The 15,379-nt window shown below is 40.3% G+C and overlaps 1 protein-coding gene across 1 annotated transcript in view; it reads left to right on the top strand.

Annotated features, from left to right (window-relative positions):
* The first annotated feature begins 14,606 nt into the window (after window positions 1–14,606).
* The window catches only part of SAV1 (salvador family WW domain containing protein 1), a 28,609-nt gene continuing 27,836 nt past the window's right edge, over window positions 14,607–15,379 (top strand). Inside the window, exon 1 of the mRNA XM_069597890.1 lies at window positions 14,607–15,148. Coding sequence (XP_069453991.1) covers window positions 15,055–15,148 — 94 coding nt within the window. The 5' untranslated portion in view covers window positions 14,607–15,054. The remainder of the gene's footprint in view (window positions 15,149–15,379) is intronic.

Below are 15,379 nucleotides of genomic sequence, written 5' to 3'. Positions count from 1 at the left end.
AAACCATTCAATATCACAGTATGCCCCAACCAGTAATGCTGAAGAAGGTGAAGTTGAATGGTTCTATGAAGACCTACAAGACCTTCTAGAACAAACACCAAAAAAGATGTCCTTTTCATTATAGGGGACTGGCATGCAAAAGTAGGAAGTCAAGAAACACCTGGAGTAACAGGCAAATTTGGCCTTGGAGTACAGAATGAAGCAGGGCAAAGGCTAATAGAGTTTTGCCAGGAGAACGCACTGGTCATAGCAAACACCCTCTTCCAACAACACAAGAGAAGACTCTACACAGGGACTTCACCAGATGGTCAACACCGAAATCAGATTGATTATATTCTTTGCAGCCAAAGATGGAGAAGCTCTGTACAGTCAACAAAAACAAGAGCAGGAGCTGACTGTGGCTCAGATCATGAACTCCTTATTGCCAAATTCAGACTTAAATTGAAGAAAGTAGGGAAAACCACTAGACCATTCAGGTATGACCTAAATCAAATCCCCTATGATTATACAGTGGAAGTGAGAAATAGATTTAAGGGCCTAGATCTGATAGATAGAGTGCCTGATGAATTATGGAATGAGGTTCATGACATTGTACAGGAGACAGGGATCAAGACCATCCCCATGGAAAAGAAATGCAAAAGAGCGAAACAGTTGTCTGAGGAGGCCTTACAAATAGCTGTGAAAAGAAGAGACGTGAAAAACAAAGGAGAAAAGAAAAGATGTAAGCATCTGAATGCAGAGTTCTAAAGAATAGCAAGAAAAGATAAGAAAGCCTTCTTCAGCGATCAATGCAAAGAAATAGAGGAAAAGAACAGAATGGGAAAGACTAGAGATCTCTTCAAGAAAATTAGAGATACCAAGGGAACATTTCATGCAAAGATGGGCTCGATAAAGGACAGAAATGGTATGGACCTAACAGAAGCAGCAGATATTAAGAAGAGGTGGCAAGAATACACAGAAGAACTGTACAGAAAAGATCTTCATGACCCAGATAATCACGATGGTGTGATCACTCACCTAGAGCCAGACATCCGGGAATGTGAAGTCAAGTGGGCCTTAGAAAGCATCACTACAAACAAAGCTAGTGGAGGTGATGGAATTCCAGTTGAGCTATTTCAAATCCTGAAAGACGATGCTGTGAAAGTGCTGCACTCACTATGCCAGCAAATTTGGAAAATCAGCAGTGGCCACAGAACTGGAAAAGGTCAGTTTTCATTCTAATCCCAAAGAAAGGCAAGGCCAAAGAATGCTCAAATTGCCTCACAATTGCACTCATCTCACATGCTAGTAAAGTAATGCTCAAAATTCTCCAAGCCATACTTCAGCAATACATTAACTGTGAACTTCCAGGTGTTCAAGCTGGATTTAGAAAAGGCAGAGGAACCAGAGATCAAATTGCCAACATCTGCTGGATCATCGAAATAGCAAGAGAGTTCCAGAAAAACATCTACTTCTGCTTTATTGACTATGCCAAAGCCTATGACTGTGTGGATTACAATAAACTATGGAAAATTCTGAAAGAGACGGGAATACCAGACCACCTGACCTGCCTCTTGAGAAACCTATATGCAGGTCAGGAAGCAACAGTTAGAACTGGACATGGAACAACAGCCTGGGTCCAAAAAGGAAAAGGAGTACGTCAAGGCTGTATATTGTCACCCTGCTCATTTAACTTATATGCAGAGTACATCATGAGAAACGCTGGGCTGGAAGAAGCACAAGCTGGAATCAAGATCGCCGGGAGAAATACCAATAACCTCAGATATGCAGATGACACCACCCATATGGCAGAAAGAGGAACTAAAAAGCCTCTTGCTGAAAGTGAAAGTGGAGAGTGAAAAAGTTGGCTTAAAGCTCAACATTCAGAAAACGAAGATCATGGCATCTGGTCCTATCACTTCATGGGAAATAGATGGGGAAACAGTAGAAACAGTCAGACTGTATTTTGAGGGGGCTACAAAATCACCGCAGATGGTGACTGCAGCCATGAAATTAAAAGATGCTTACTCCTTGGAAGAGAAGTTATGACCAACCTAGCATATTCAAAAGCAGAGACATTAGTTTGCCAACAAAGGTCCACTAGTCAAGGCTATGGTTTTTCCAGTGGTCACGTATGAATGTGAGAGTTGGACTGTGAAGAAAGCTGAGCGCTGAAGAATTGATGCTTTTGAACTGTGGTGTTGGAGAAGACTCTTGAGGGTCCCTTGGACTGCAAGGAGGTCCAACCAGGCCATCCTAAAGGAGTTCAGTCCTGGGTGTTCTTTGGAAGGACTGATGCTCAAGCTGAAACTCCAATACTTTGGCCACCCCATGTGAAGAGTTGACTCATTGGAAAAGACTCTGATGCTGGGAGGGATTGGGGGCAGGAGGAGAAGGGGATGACAGAGGATGAGATGGTTGGATGGCATCACTGACTTGATGGACATTAGTTTGAGTGAACTCCGGGAGTTGGTGATGGACAGGGAGGCTTGGTGTGCTGCAATTCATGTCGTCGCAGAGTCGGAATCGATTGAGTGACTGAACTGAACTGACTGAACTTCTCCACTGGGGTATGAGTGAAAGATATGGCTCAGAATATTGTCTATACCCCTTGTAGAGGAACAAAGATTCTTCCCTTTGTTTAGTGACTACATTATTATTATTTGGTCTCCTTTGACTGTTTTCCTTTGTTTCTGCATGTTCTCACTTCTGATTAAACTTTAGGGGGCAAAGATCATTATTAGTTATTAATCTTGATATTACAATAAAGTTCAGGATTTAGATAGGAGCAGTTTGTGAAAAATGATGCGTGTGTTTATGGGATGAAAGAAATGGAGACAGGAAAAAAAGGTTGAAATTTTTTCCCCTACATTCTCAGTTATTGTAATCTCTAATCAAAAATACCATCAAAGTCATTGGAAAGATTGATGATACTATTATTAACAAAATTATCTTGCAAGTGTTTGATTTCCAAAAAAATACAAATAGATCATACAACTCAATAATAAAAATAGTGAACAATCCAATCAAAAATGGGCAGCTATTTCTCCAAAGAAGACATATGTATGGCCATCAGGCACATGAATAGATGCTCAATACTCCTAATTATTAGAGAAATACAAATCAAAACTACAATGAAGTACCACCTCCTACTGATCCAAGGGCCAACATTAAAAAGTCTACATTTACAGGAGTAGGAGGAGAGATAAGCTGGGAGATTGGGACTGACATGTACATACTACTATATGTAAAATAGATAACTAATGTGGACCTACTGTATACCGCAGGAACTCTTCTCAATACTCTGTAATGGCCTATATGGGAAAAGAATCTAAAAAAGAATGGTCACATTTCTGAACACCTGAAAGTAACAAAGTATTGTAAATCAACTATACTCCAATAAATTTTTTTTTTAAGTCAAAATAACAAATGCTGGAGAGAGTGTGGAGAAAGGGAACCCTCTCACACTGTTGGTGGGAGTGTAAATTGGTACAGTCACTATGGAGCACAGTATGGAGATTCTTTTAAAAACTAAAAATAGAACCAGCCAGCAATCACATGCTTGGGCATATATCTGGAGACAAACATAATTTAAAAAGATACATGCAACCCAATATTCATTGCAGCACCATTTGCAGTAACCAAGATATGGAAACAACCTAAATGTCCATCAACAGAAGACTGGATAAAGAAAATATGGTACATATATACAATGGAGCACTACTTAGCCATAAAAAGGAACAAAATAATGTCATTTGTAGTACAAATAGTACAAATGAAATTATTTACAAAACAGAAACAGATTCACAGACATAGAGAACAGACTTATTGTTGTCAAGGCAGAGAAGTGGGGGAGGGATGGATTGGGAGTTTGGGACTAGTATTGATAGATGCAAACTATTATATATATGGGCTTCCCTGGTGGCTCAGATAGTAAAGAATCTGCCTGCAAAGCGGGAGACCTGGGTTCAATCACTGGGCGAGGAAATAGAATAAACAACAGGAATGGATAAACAACAAAGTCCTACTGTATAGCACAGGAAACTATATTCCAATATCCTATGATAAATCATAATGGACAAGGATGTAAAATATATGAATATGAAAATAGGGTATGAAATATCAAAAGGATATGAAATATATGTATAAAAGGATATGTATACATATATATGACCAAATCACTTTGCTGTGCAGTAGAAATTAACACGAAATTGTAAATCAACTATAATTCAATAAAATAGGATAAAAAGCTTAAAAAGAAAAAATTGTCTTGGCTGCTAGATATGATCATTCAATTCTATCATGTATGAGATAATTAGGCCCTCGAAAGTAATCCATATAGGCTCTAAATTTGGAGTACACTATTATGGAAACCCTGAACATTAATTTGTTTAGAGGCCTAGCAGCACTCCGATTTTATCAATAAAGTGTATCAATGAAATACAGTATTTTAATGGTACTATTATAAGGTTTTTCCAGTAGTCACAGATATGAGAGGTGGACCATAATAAAAAGGCTTAGTGCCAAAGAATTGATGCTTTCTAATTGTGGTGCTGGAGACTTTTACGAGTCCCTGGGATTGCAAGGATATCAAACCAGTCAATCCTAAAGGAAATCAACCCTGAATATTCACTAGAAGGACTGATACTGAAGCTGAAGCTCCAATACTTTGGCCACCTGATGCAAAGAACTGACTCATTGTAAAAGACCCTGATGCTGGGAAAAATTGAGGGAGGAGGAGAAGGGGGTGAGATGGATGAGATGGTTGCATCACTGACTCAATCGACATGAGTTTGAGCAAACTGCAGGAGATAGTGAAGGACAGAGAAGCCAGGTGTTCTGCAGTTATGGGATCGCAAAGAGTCTGATACGACTTAGTGACTGAAGAACAACAACAACATTAAGTGATTTGGAATAAAAGTTTCAAAAAAACTTAATAGAAGTTGTAGGACTTTAGAGGTATCTGCGTAATACATGAATCATAAGGAAGCAATCTGTTATTTTTAAGCCTTTTACTTACATTATCCTTTAGGTTTCCTTTTCTATTGATTTCCGGGACATTCCCTGCATCCTTTTTCAATGGCTCATTGTTCTTTTGCTTTTTTTTTTTTTACAATATTCCAAGTCTTTGACATTCCAAGCCTTCACATTCCTCAACTTTCTCTTTCCATCACTTCCACCTCTACTACAAGTCCTGGCTAGTGGTCATACTTGCAAACTCTCATTAAAAACTCTTGAAATTCCCCTCTGACCACAACCTCCTTGTTCATGCCCTCCAATTTCCTGGCTTCACTGAATCTACCCTTTGTCTACAATGTTATTGCTAATTCCTCAATCCTGATCAGCATGAGGTAAACAGCATCACTTGCCAAAGGCAGAGGATCTTGATATTTAAAGTCCTGTTCAGACTTGTCTTGACTAAATGGATGATTTGGGTTAAGTTTTTAAAATGCTAAGCTCTTTAAGGAATCTTAAAGATGTATCGGACATGGGAAAACCCAAAGCAAAGTCTGCTTTCTTTAAAAATTTTGATTTTTAAAGAAAATTGCTTAGGCTTTTCTGTATTAAAGAGTTTTTAATATTTACTGACAGTTCATTTTCAACTACTGTTCTAATCCCAAATTTTAAATTGATTAATCTTGGTTTGTTGGATTTCATCCTTAAGTTTTTTCAAAAGGGTTACAATGCTTTAATCCCTCAAATTTTCATGTTCCATTGCCTTTTTGCTTGAATTGTCAGTACTTATCATCTTAATTTGTTACAAATTATATAGATTTCTTAAGTTCCATCCTTTCCTAGGTACTTCCTCCTAGGATCCTCTTAAATTCCAATCTGGATTAATTGAGTTCCAGCTGTGCAGCTGTGATACTGAGACAAATTTATTTCTCTCCTGAGTTAGAGTCACCATTTCTTTAATCTCTATCTTCCTGTTTTTATTTTGTTTGTTCTTTGTGGGTATGAGACTTATAATCTTATTTTTTTAGAACTTAGCTTCTGGTAACTTACTATGATAGGATAATGGAAAGTTCACTTTCAGAATTCTTTTATGTCCCCAAATGTCTAGTCTCCCCTAATTTTTGACTGACATTTTGGGTGGATATGGAGTTGTTAACTAAAACTGATTTCCCCACATTTGTTAGAAGCCATTGCTCCATTGTCTTATTTAGCTGTCCCAGATGATTAAAAACCTGATGCTAATCTGATTCTCATTCCTTTATAATTGACCTTTACTTTCACTGGAAGCTTTTAGGATCATTTTATCCTTGGTCTGAAATTTTACAATGTCACATTAAGACAAGGATCTTTTCTCATCAATTTTGCAGAGCACTTGGGAAATCCTTTCAATTGGGAAATTCCTATCCCTCATCTTTGAAAAAATGTCTTGTGTTCCATTTTGATGATGCTCTATTTTCTCTTCTGGAACCAAGATTTTCAGGATATTGGGCCTCTTATATAGAGCCTATTTCTCTTATCTTTTTCCTCATATTTCACACACCTCTGTCTTTTTATTCTGTGGTCTGGGAGATTTGCTTAACCTATTTCCTAACTTTCTTCTGACTATTTCACTTGGCAACCCCTATCTTTAATTTCTAAGAGCTCTGTATTGCTTTCTGGTTGTTTCTTTTTCATAGCATCCTGTTGTTGACTTGTGAATGCAATATATTTTATCAAATATCTGTTGATGATAATAAGCAGTTAAAGTACTCACCATAACATACTCATCTATCCTTTGAATTATATGTATTTTCTTTGGGGCCTATTTTTCTGTTTATCTTTTTATCACTCATGTTGAAATTTTTTCTAAAATTTTTAGTAATCCTCAGTTGCATATTTATGTTTAAGAACGACACATTAAAAAAACACTTGGGAGTCTTAGAGATTGGGGCCTATGGATTGGCAGACTTCCCTTTGAGATGAGTTGTTTGGTTTTTTGCAGGACCTACACTTTAGATTGCCAGGACCTTTGTTCTAGGGCCATTTGATTTCTCCAAAAAAGAAAGATCTTTTTCAAGATCCCCTTTCTGGAGAATAAATGCCTAATGGTCTGAAAGTCTATGGTGGATGGAGAGAGGAAGTCTGACTTTCAATTAGTGCCTTTTTCCAGCTCCTCATTTCTTTCCTGTCTTCAACTGAACCAGTTACTTGTGAGTCCTAGGTTTCTCCTAGATCTCTGGCTTTATATGCTTTCATCAGTATCAATATTTTAGGCTGTGGCTTCCTCTGTCCTACTTCCTCTACTCTCTTCAACCTCTTTTCTACCTTGCCTCAATCCCGTCACTCTCTAATTGAAATTAATTGATGTCATGTCTACTGAAGGCCCATCTTGTGTTCTCTTAATGAGTTTATCCTCCTTTTATTTTTTCATTGTCATTTAAGTGGAGTTCCAGGAGGGAGAGAAGATATATTTTTGTGGTCAGACTCCATATGGAACAAGAGACTTTCATTTTTTTCTCTTAAAGCTTTGCATTCTGGCTCTAACTATAAGAATTCTACTTAAATTGCTTTCTTGCAAATATTTCAAACAAATGTACTTTTCATTCCCTCCTTCCCCATAAATATATTTACCTTGAACCCTCAGGCTAAAGCTTATTGCCCCAGAGGAAAAAAAAAATCAGTGGGTTCTTCAAGAAAGCAGGCCATGATGGAGAAAAGGTGATACAAAAGAAGTTCCCGTGGAACTTCTTAAATGGGGGTAAAGAGATTTTGGCAGGGAAAAGAAAGACTTTGAGCACAGAAAGTTCCCAGGCTTGAGTAAGAGATGATAGTGTTAAGAGGTTAGAGAAATCCTCACAGCTCTTCAAGATAGACGAATGCTTTCTCTTGATTTCTGTTTGGGAATTTTGCAAACCATCTTTGCACAGGGTCCTGCATCAGCATGGAGTGACCACAGCAAAAAAGAAATAATGGTGTGGCTTGTTACATGGTATTTCTGATTATCCCTTGGCTCCCATGTAGTGTAAAAGGGATGCAGGTGTTTTCACAGTAGATCTACCTCAGCAGACCCCTCATAACAAGAATCTTGGGGAAACTTTTACTGAGTTCTCAAACAAAAAAACTTACTAAAAGCCAAGTAAATATTCATTATTGCAAAGAATAATTAAAAATAAAGTTGAAAGTGACTGAAGATATAGCCAACGTTGGAAGAAAAAGTTTCTAGAGAGGCAAACAGGCAGAAAGGGCTATAAAGACGAAAAACTGAAGTCAAAAGCTATCATTGTCAAAGATAAGAGATTCATTTTGGCTAGCTATCACAGTTTTAGAGGACCTCTAAATCCAGGCAATCATAGTATAAAATATACGAACAAGATCAAAGCTTAGTAGCATCAAATCTCCCAGCTTGATTCCTTTTGATCAGACTTGTGATATCAATTTTCCACATTATCTGGGGGTGAGGGATAATTCATCAGACACTAGAGTAGTCTGGGAAGCCAAATTAGTTTTTATACCAAGTATTTATATTTTCAGAATCTCTCCTTTATGGGAAATACTTAAAGCTTCTGCTTAAAAGGTACTCAGGAATTGACCCTCCCAGATTTTAGGAGCCAAAACTCTGGAGGATTAAACAGGATTATCATTACTTCTTTCAGAGACAGATGAAACTTATCTTGTCATATGACCAGGAAGAGTGGGCTGGAGAGTAAAGAGCCTTTTATTTATTTACTTATTTATTTAAAGCCCTCCATATTTAGGGCTTATTAGCACTTGGTTCTTTCTTGGACAATCCTTTGTTAGAAAGTTCACTCTTTTAAATTTACATGCTTTTAGCAAGAGAAAGTGAAAATAACATAACAACTTTGGCTCTCTTTGAAAAGTAGTAGCTTGGCACAAAATTTCATTTTTATGCTAATGATGACTTTATATGACACTGATATTTTAACACTTGCTTTTCAATTTAATCATAATTAAAATATTTTCTTTTGCTATGTTTTTAATTAAAAACCATTCTTTAAAAGATTAAACCTAAATAATGGTTTTTAGATAAAAACATAGCAATAAGGATAAATACTTTTAATGAAGAGAAACCACCTATATGCCTACTAGGGTAAATAGTTTTTATTTTTGTATATTTCATTCTGCCTATGTGGCACAACCCTGCAGGGCTGAAAGACACTTTAGAAATCAACTAGTCCAAACTCTAATTTTCATGTGAGAAAACTAAGATTTTCTCCACAGAGAATGCAACTGCAAGGGGGAAAAATATCACTATTATGTAATATAATATTAACCCTCTTAAAAGCTATCTTTGGAGAATTACAACTGCAAAATCTAAATTCCTTAATAAAAACTACCAGAAATCCAGGAATTTCTACAAAACAGATGTGAATTCAAAGTGTCTGGACTTATAGATTTGAATTCAAAGCTCACACAATGCTATGCATTGCTCCTACTAATGATGTCTGCAGATTGTTGATCCTGGAACGCACTCTCCTTGATAAAAAGACAAACTGCAGATGTTAAAAAGTGCACTCTTGAGGTTTTCTCTCTGATATAACTCAAAGAACTGAAATAGCAGTGAAAAAGGGTGGGGGGTGGTGTTCTTTGTTGGGAACATGGACGACTTTCAAAATAACTGTTACAATCTGAACTTGCTGTTACTGGGACAAGACCCAAAGTTGGAACAGAATACCTCCAGTTCTGAGACATGTCTGCTATTAATCAGGAATAAAATCTGAAGCAAAACATTTGATTTTTCACATTAGCCTAGCTGATCTCAGAATTTGTTTTGAATTTTAAAATTCTATGACTTTTCCTTCCATGAGTGTGAAAGGTATCCTGTATTTCCATGTGTGGGAAAACCTCAAGTGTAAAGACTTGGCTCTATTAACAAGGTCTTAACATGCTTTTGTCCTCTTATGCTTCTTAGTATGTCCTAGGCAGAAACCTGGCACTTTTTTGGCGCCCCCTTCCTTCCCTTCATCTCCTGCCTTCATATCCTATCTGTAACAAAACTTCAATGTCTCTCCATTTATGTTTCATCACTTCTCCATCCACATGCCCAACACTTTAGTACTAGGCTTTATATCCAAACAATAGGAACAAGTAACTGCTTTTCTGATGTTCCTCTGAGAGTACAATCTGCTGTTCTAATAAGCTTCTGTTTCATTCTGTTCTTTTTTAAAATTCAGAAATAGCTGAGGTACAATATTATGTTATATGTACATAACACAGTGATTGACAATTTTAAAAGTTATACTCCATTTTATAATTATTATCAAATATTGGCTCTATTTCTTGTGTTGTACAATATATCCTTGTAGCTTATTTTATACAAATAGTATTATGTATAAAATATACACGCCATATTCAATCTGTCAGCAAATCCTGTTGACTCTGTCTTAAAAACATGTCCAGAATCTGACCATTTATCATCATCTCCCCTACTGTTACCCTGGTCCAAGCCAGCAAGTTTTTGAGCATCCAAAGTGATCTGTTCAAAACATTAACTCAGATTATGTCATTTCTTTGCTCAAAGTGAAATTCTTTACAATGATACAATGTTCTCTCTCTAATGTCAATTCCCACTACTCTCCTCCTGTGCTCCAGCTACATAGACCTTCACTTCAGTTCAGTTCAGTCGCTCAGTCATGTCCAACTCTTTGCGACCCCATGAATCGCAGCACGCCAGGCCTCCCTGTCCATCACCAGCTCCCGGAGTTCACTCAGACTCACGTCCATCGAGTCCATGATGCCATCCAGCCATCTCATCCTCTGTTGCCCTCTTATCCTCCCGCCCCCAATCTCTCCCAGCATCAGAGTCTTTTCCAATGAGTCAACTCTTCGCATGAAGTGGCCAAAGTATTGGAGTTTCAGCTTCAGCATCATTCCCTCCAAAGAAATCCCAGGGCTGATCTCCTTCAGAATGGACTGGTTGGATCTCCTTGCAGTCCAAGGGACTCTCAAGAGTCTTCTCCAACACAGTTCAAAAGCATCAATTCTTTGGCACTCAGCTTTCTTCACAGTCCAACTCTCACATCCATACATGACCACTGGAAAAACCATAGCCTTGACTAGATGGACCTTTGTTGGCAAAGTAATGTCTCTGCTTTTGAATATGCTATCTAGGTTGGTCATAACTTTTCTTCCAAGGAGTAAGCATCTTTTAATTTCATGGCTGCAGTCACCATCTGCAGTGATTCTGGAGCACCCCAAAATAAAGTCTGACAGTGTTTCCACTGTTTCCCCATCTATTTGCCATGAAGTGATGGGACTGGATGCCATGATCTTAGTTTTCTGAATGTTGAGCTTTAAGCCAACTTTTTCACTCTCCTCTTGCACTTTCATCAAGAGGCTTTTTAATTCCTCTTCATTTTCTGCCATAAGGGTGGTGTCATCTGCATATCTGAGGTTATTGATATTTCTCCCAGCAATCTTGATTCCAGCTTGTGTTTCTTCCAGCCCAGCGTTTCTCATGATGTGCTCTGCATAGAAGCTAAATAAGCAGGGTGACAATATACAGCCTTGACGTACTCCTTTTCCTATTTGGAACCAGTCTGTTGTTCCATGTCCAGTTCTAACTGTTGCTTCCTGACCTGCATATAGGTTTCTCAAGAGGCAGGTCAGGTGGTCTGGTATTCCCATCTCTCTCAGAATTTTCCACAGTTTATTGTGACCCACACAGTCAAAGGCTTTGGCATAGTCAATAAAGCAGAAATAGATGTTTTTCTGGAACTCTCTTGCTTTTTCCATGATCCAGTGGATGTTGGCAATTTGATCTCTGGTTCCTCTGCCTTTTCTAAAACCAGCTTGAACATCTGGAAGTTCACGGTTCATGTATTGCTGAAGCCTGGCTTGGAGAATTTTGAGCATTACTTTATAGCGTCTGAGATGAGTGCAATTGTGCAGTAGTTTGAGCATTCTTTGGCCTTGCCTTTCTTTGGGATTAGAATGAAAACTGACCTTTTCCAGTCCTGTGGCCACTGCTGATTTTCCAAATTTGCTGGCATAGTAAGTGCAGCACTGTTCACAGCATCATCTTTTAGCATTTGAAATACCTCAACTGGAATTCCATCACCTCCACTAGCTTTGTTCGTAGTGATGCTTTCTAAGGCCCACTTGACTTCACATTCCCGGATGTCTGGCTCTAGGTGAGTGATCACACCATCGTGATTATCTTGGTCGTGAAGATCTTTTTTGCATAGTTCTTCTGTGTATTCTTGCCATCTCTTCTTAATATCTTCTGCTTTTGTTAGGTCCATGCCATTTATGTCCTTTATCGAGCCTATCTTTGCATGAAATGTTCCCTTGGTGTCTCTAATTTTCTTGAAGAGACCTCTAGTCTTTCCCATTCTGTTGTTTTCTTCAAATTGCTGGGAATATGGTGACTTGTGGGGACTTTGCACTTGCTGTTCATTTTGCCTAGAGTATTTTTCCTTCAGATAGTTTTACTGCCAATTTCTTTTGTCACTACAAAGTCTCCTCATGAGCTAGTCATTCTATCACACTAAGATCACAAACCCTTTTTTTCCTTATTTTCACCTCAGCATGATTACCATGTAGTAGAGTACATTTTATTTATTTTTCTTCTTTATTGTCTCTCTTCCTCATGAGAGTAGGGATTCTTTGCCTATGTGTGTTAGTCGCTCAAGTCACTCAGTTGTGTCCAGCGCTTTGTGACTCCATCGACTGTAGCCTGCCAGGCTCCTCTGTCCATGGAATTCTTCAGGCAAGAATACAGGAGTGGGTAGCCACTCCCTTCTCCAGGGGATCTTTCAGACCCAGGGATTGAATCCAGGCATTGCAGGCAGATTCTTTACCATCTGAGCCACCAGGGAAGCCCCTAACTATATCTTTGCCTGTAGCTATAGACCAAGCACCTAGAATAGTCTGGAGCATAGTGGATGCTCAAGAAACACTTTTAGTTATTGAATAAATAGTGAGAGATCAGTGTCATGGGATCATAAAGTATGTAAAGATGGAGACAGGCACTAAACAAAATGTCTTACTTGTTCATGGAAAAACAAAGTTTTACCATCTTCCTAATCTTGTGTAGTTGGAGAAGGAAATGGCAACCCGCTCCCGTACTCTTGCCTGGAAAATTCCATGGAGGGAGGAGCCTGGTAGGCTACAGTCCATGGGGTTGCAAAGAGTCCGACATGACTGAGCAACTTCATTTTTTCTCTATAGTTCCTTTTGGAGTAGGAAGCGGCAACCCACTCCAGTGTTCTTGCCTGGAGAATCCCATGGACAGAGGGGCCTGGTGGGCTACAGTCTATGGGGTTGCAAAGAGTCAGACATGACTAAGCAACTAACACACACACACAATCTTGTGTAAGTAGAAAATTCCTTGCCTTTTGTTAGTTGTTTACATCTCTTGTAAGATGGTTCCTATCTTAGGGAAAGAAAGCACTTTCCATTGTCAAAGCCTCAATTTGGTCACTAGAGGTGGATCCCATCTTATTTCTCAAATGTTATCCTGATCATTTTGCACCTTTGCTAAGTTAAATAGAAGAAAGCAGGGTTTCTTTTAGATTAAAAATCCCAGGTCTTGACCTTTAGTGCTCAAAATTCTCAAAAACAGAAACAGAAAGAAATCTAAAATAGGAGTATTTAACTCTATGAAAGAAATTTTCACATACTGAGGTCTGAAGAAGTCACTCTGGATTGCACACAAGTTTTTACCTTAGCTAAAATGCCCTGTTTGTGGATTATCCAACACATAGTGTACATCTGCTTTATTAACAGGCTCATTAACTTAGAAGTAATCTGGTGACTGGGCAACTAACACTTAACAAGGCTGTCCATGATAAAGACAAAAATTCAATGTCTCCCTTCCTGGGATGCCAATGCTTTTACTGCTTCAGGGATGACTCCCTTTCCACGTACCAAGGCAATAATAACTTCGTGTGTTCCAAACTGATTTTTTTTTTTTGAAACCTTGAAGGAATATATTCCTGACTTATTGAATGTTTTGTTCTGACAAAACTATGCTGAAAACCATGCTTCCCCTCAGGATGTCCTCAGAGTTACCTGAGAAGCTGTCTTCTGGACTTGTATTTCCCAGTTCGGCTCAAATAAAACTCTTTTGTATTCCCATGAGAGATTATTTTTTTTCCATTGACAACTCCATATTTCCAAGAGGAAATATATGGTGGATAATGATAGTGATAAATAAATCACGCTAATATCAAATTTATCTTGCATCACAGATAACAGAAACACCACTTCGGCTTCTTCCTCCGTGTTTTCCTTTATCAGAAAGACGCACACTCCCTGGCACTAACGGGGTGTTTTCAACAAAAAGATCTAGATTTCTTTGGCTGCAGCATTAGCGTAAGGGTGGCGTTCCTTCGACTCTACAGGCGTTCTGTGCTATTACGGGCTTGAATTTACCAGCCCCAAAAACTCCAAGAGGGACGTCCTCTTTCGTGGCCGAGGACGCGAATGCATCTTGGGGGCATTACCAGCTCCCTCAAGGTCCTGAGAGAAAAATCTGCGGGTAGAGGAGGTTTCTCTGCAGGAGCGCGCCACGGCCTCCTGCGCTCAGTCTGGCACGTTTCGTCCAAAGTGCCCACCAGACCTGCTCCTCGCCGAGCGGGAGTGAAAGCAGCCGCTCCTCCTCCTGAAGACGCTGGGACGACCCGTTAGCTGAGAGGGCGGCCCCGCGTCCTCGGGCCCGAGCCACGCCCAGGAGCAGGTGGGGGAGGGGCGGCGGCGCTCGCGCTGCGTCGAGTTTCCCAGAATTCCCAGCGGCCGCAGGGAAAGTTTACGGGACGTAGGCGGCGACAGCGGCGGCAGCAGTAGCGGTTACTAGGTGGTCAGCAGCGGACCATGGCCCTGGCCGGGCGTTCCTGGCTCTTCTCTCGGAGTCCTCGGGCAACGACGCGGAGCCGGCCGACTTCCGGGAAGGAACTGACAAGCGATTGAGCGGTGACCGGCGCGCTTAGCGCCCCGAACATGCGGCAGTCCTTGTGGGCAACCCCGGGCTGCGGAGAGGCGGCGGCGGCGGCGGCGGCGGCGGCGGCTCGGGAGGGAAGGAGGCGGCGACGCCGGCGGAGGTGGCGGCGGGGACACCCGGCGCCCGGCGCGGAGCCTTAGGGCGGCTGCTTGGCGTGGACTGGGGCCTCGTGGTCAAGGATGCTGTCCCGGAAGAAAACCAAAAACGAAGTGTCCAAGCCGGCCGAGGTGCAGGGGAAGTACGTGAAGAAGGAGACGTCGCCTCTGCTGCGGAGTGAGTGTCGGGCGGGGTGCGCCCACACCTGGCCTGGGCGGCCGCGGGCCGCGGGGGACCCGGGCTGGGTGTCCGACGCCGCTCCCCGCGGCTTCACTTTCCTTTTGGCCTCTGTGATTTTTTTTTTTTTTTAATGCCTGGAGTGATGTTCGTTGTTTGAAAGCTGATAAAGAGTAAAAAACTTAAGTTAGTCCACCTCTGTTCCCACCCTCCGCCCCCTGTCCCGCCCGT

The sequence above is a fragment of the Ovis canadensis genome, chromosome 7 (genome assembly GCF_042477335.2).
Source record: "Ovis canadensis isolate MfBH-ARS-UI-01 breed Bighorn chromosome 7, ARS-UI_OviCan_v2, whole genome shotgun sequence".
Lineage (NCBI taxonomy): Eukaryota > Metazoa > Chordata > Mammalia > Artiodactyla > Bovidae > Ovis > Ovis canadensis.
The sequence above is the reverse complement of the archived record's forward strand: the minus strand, read 5'-3'. Positions and strand labels throughout refer to the sequence as shown.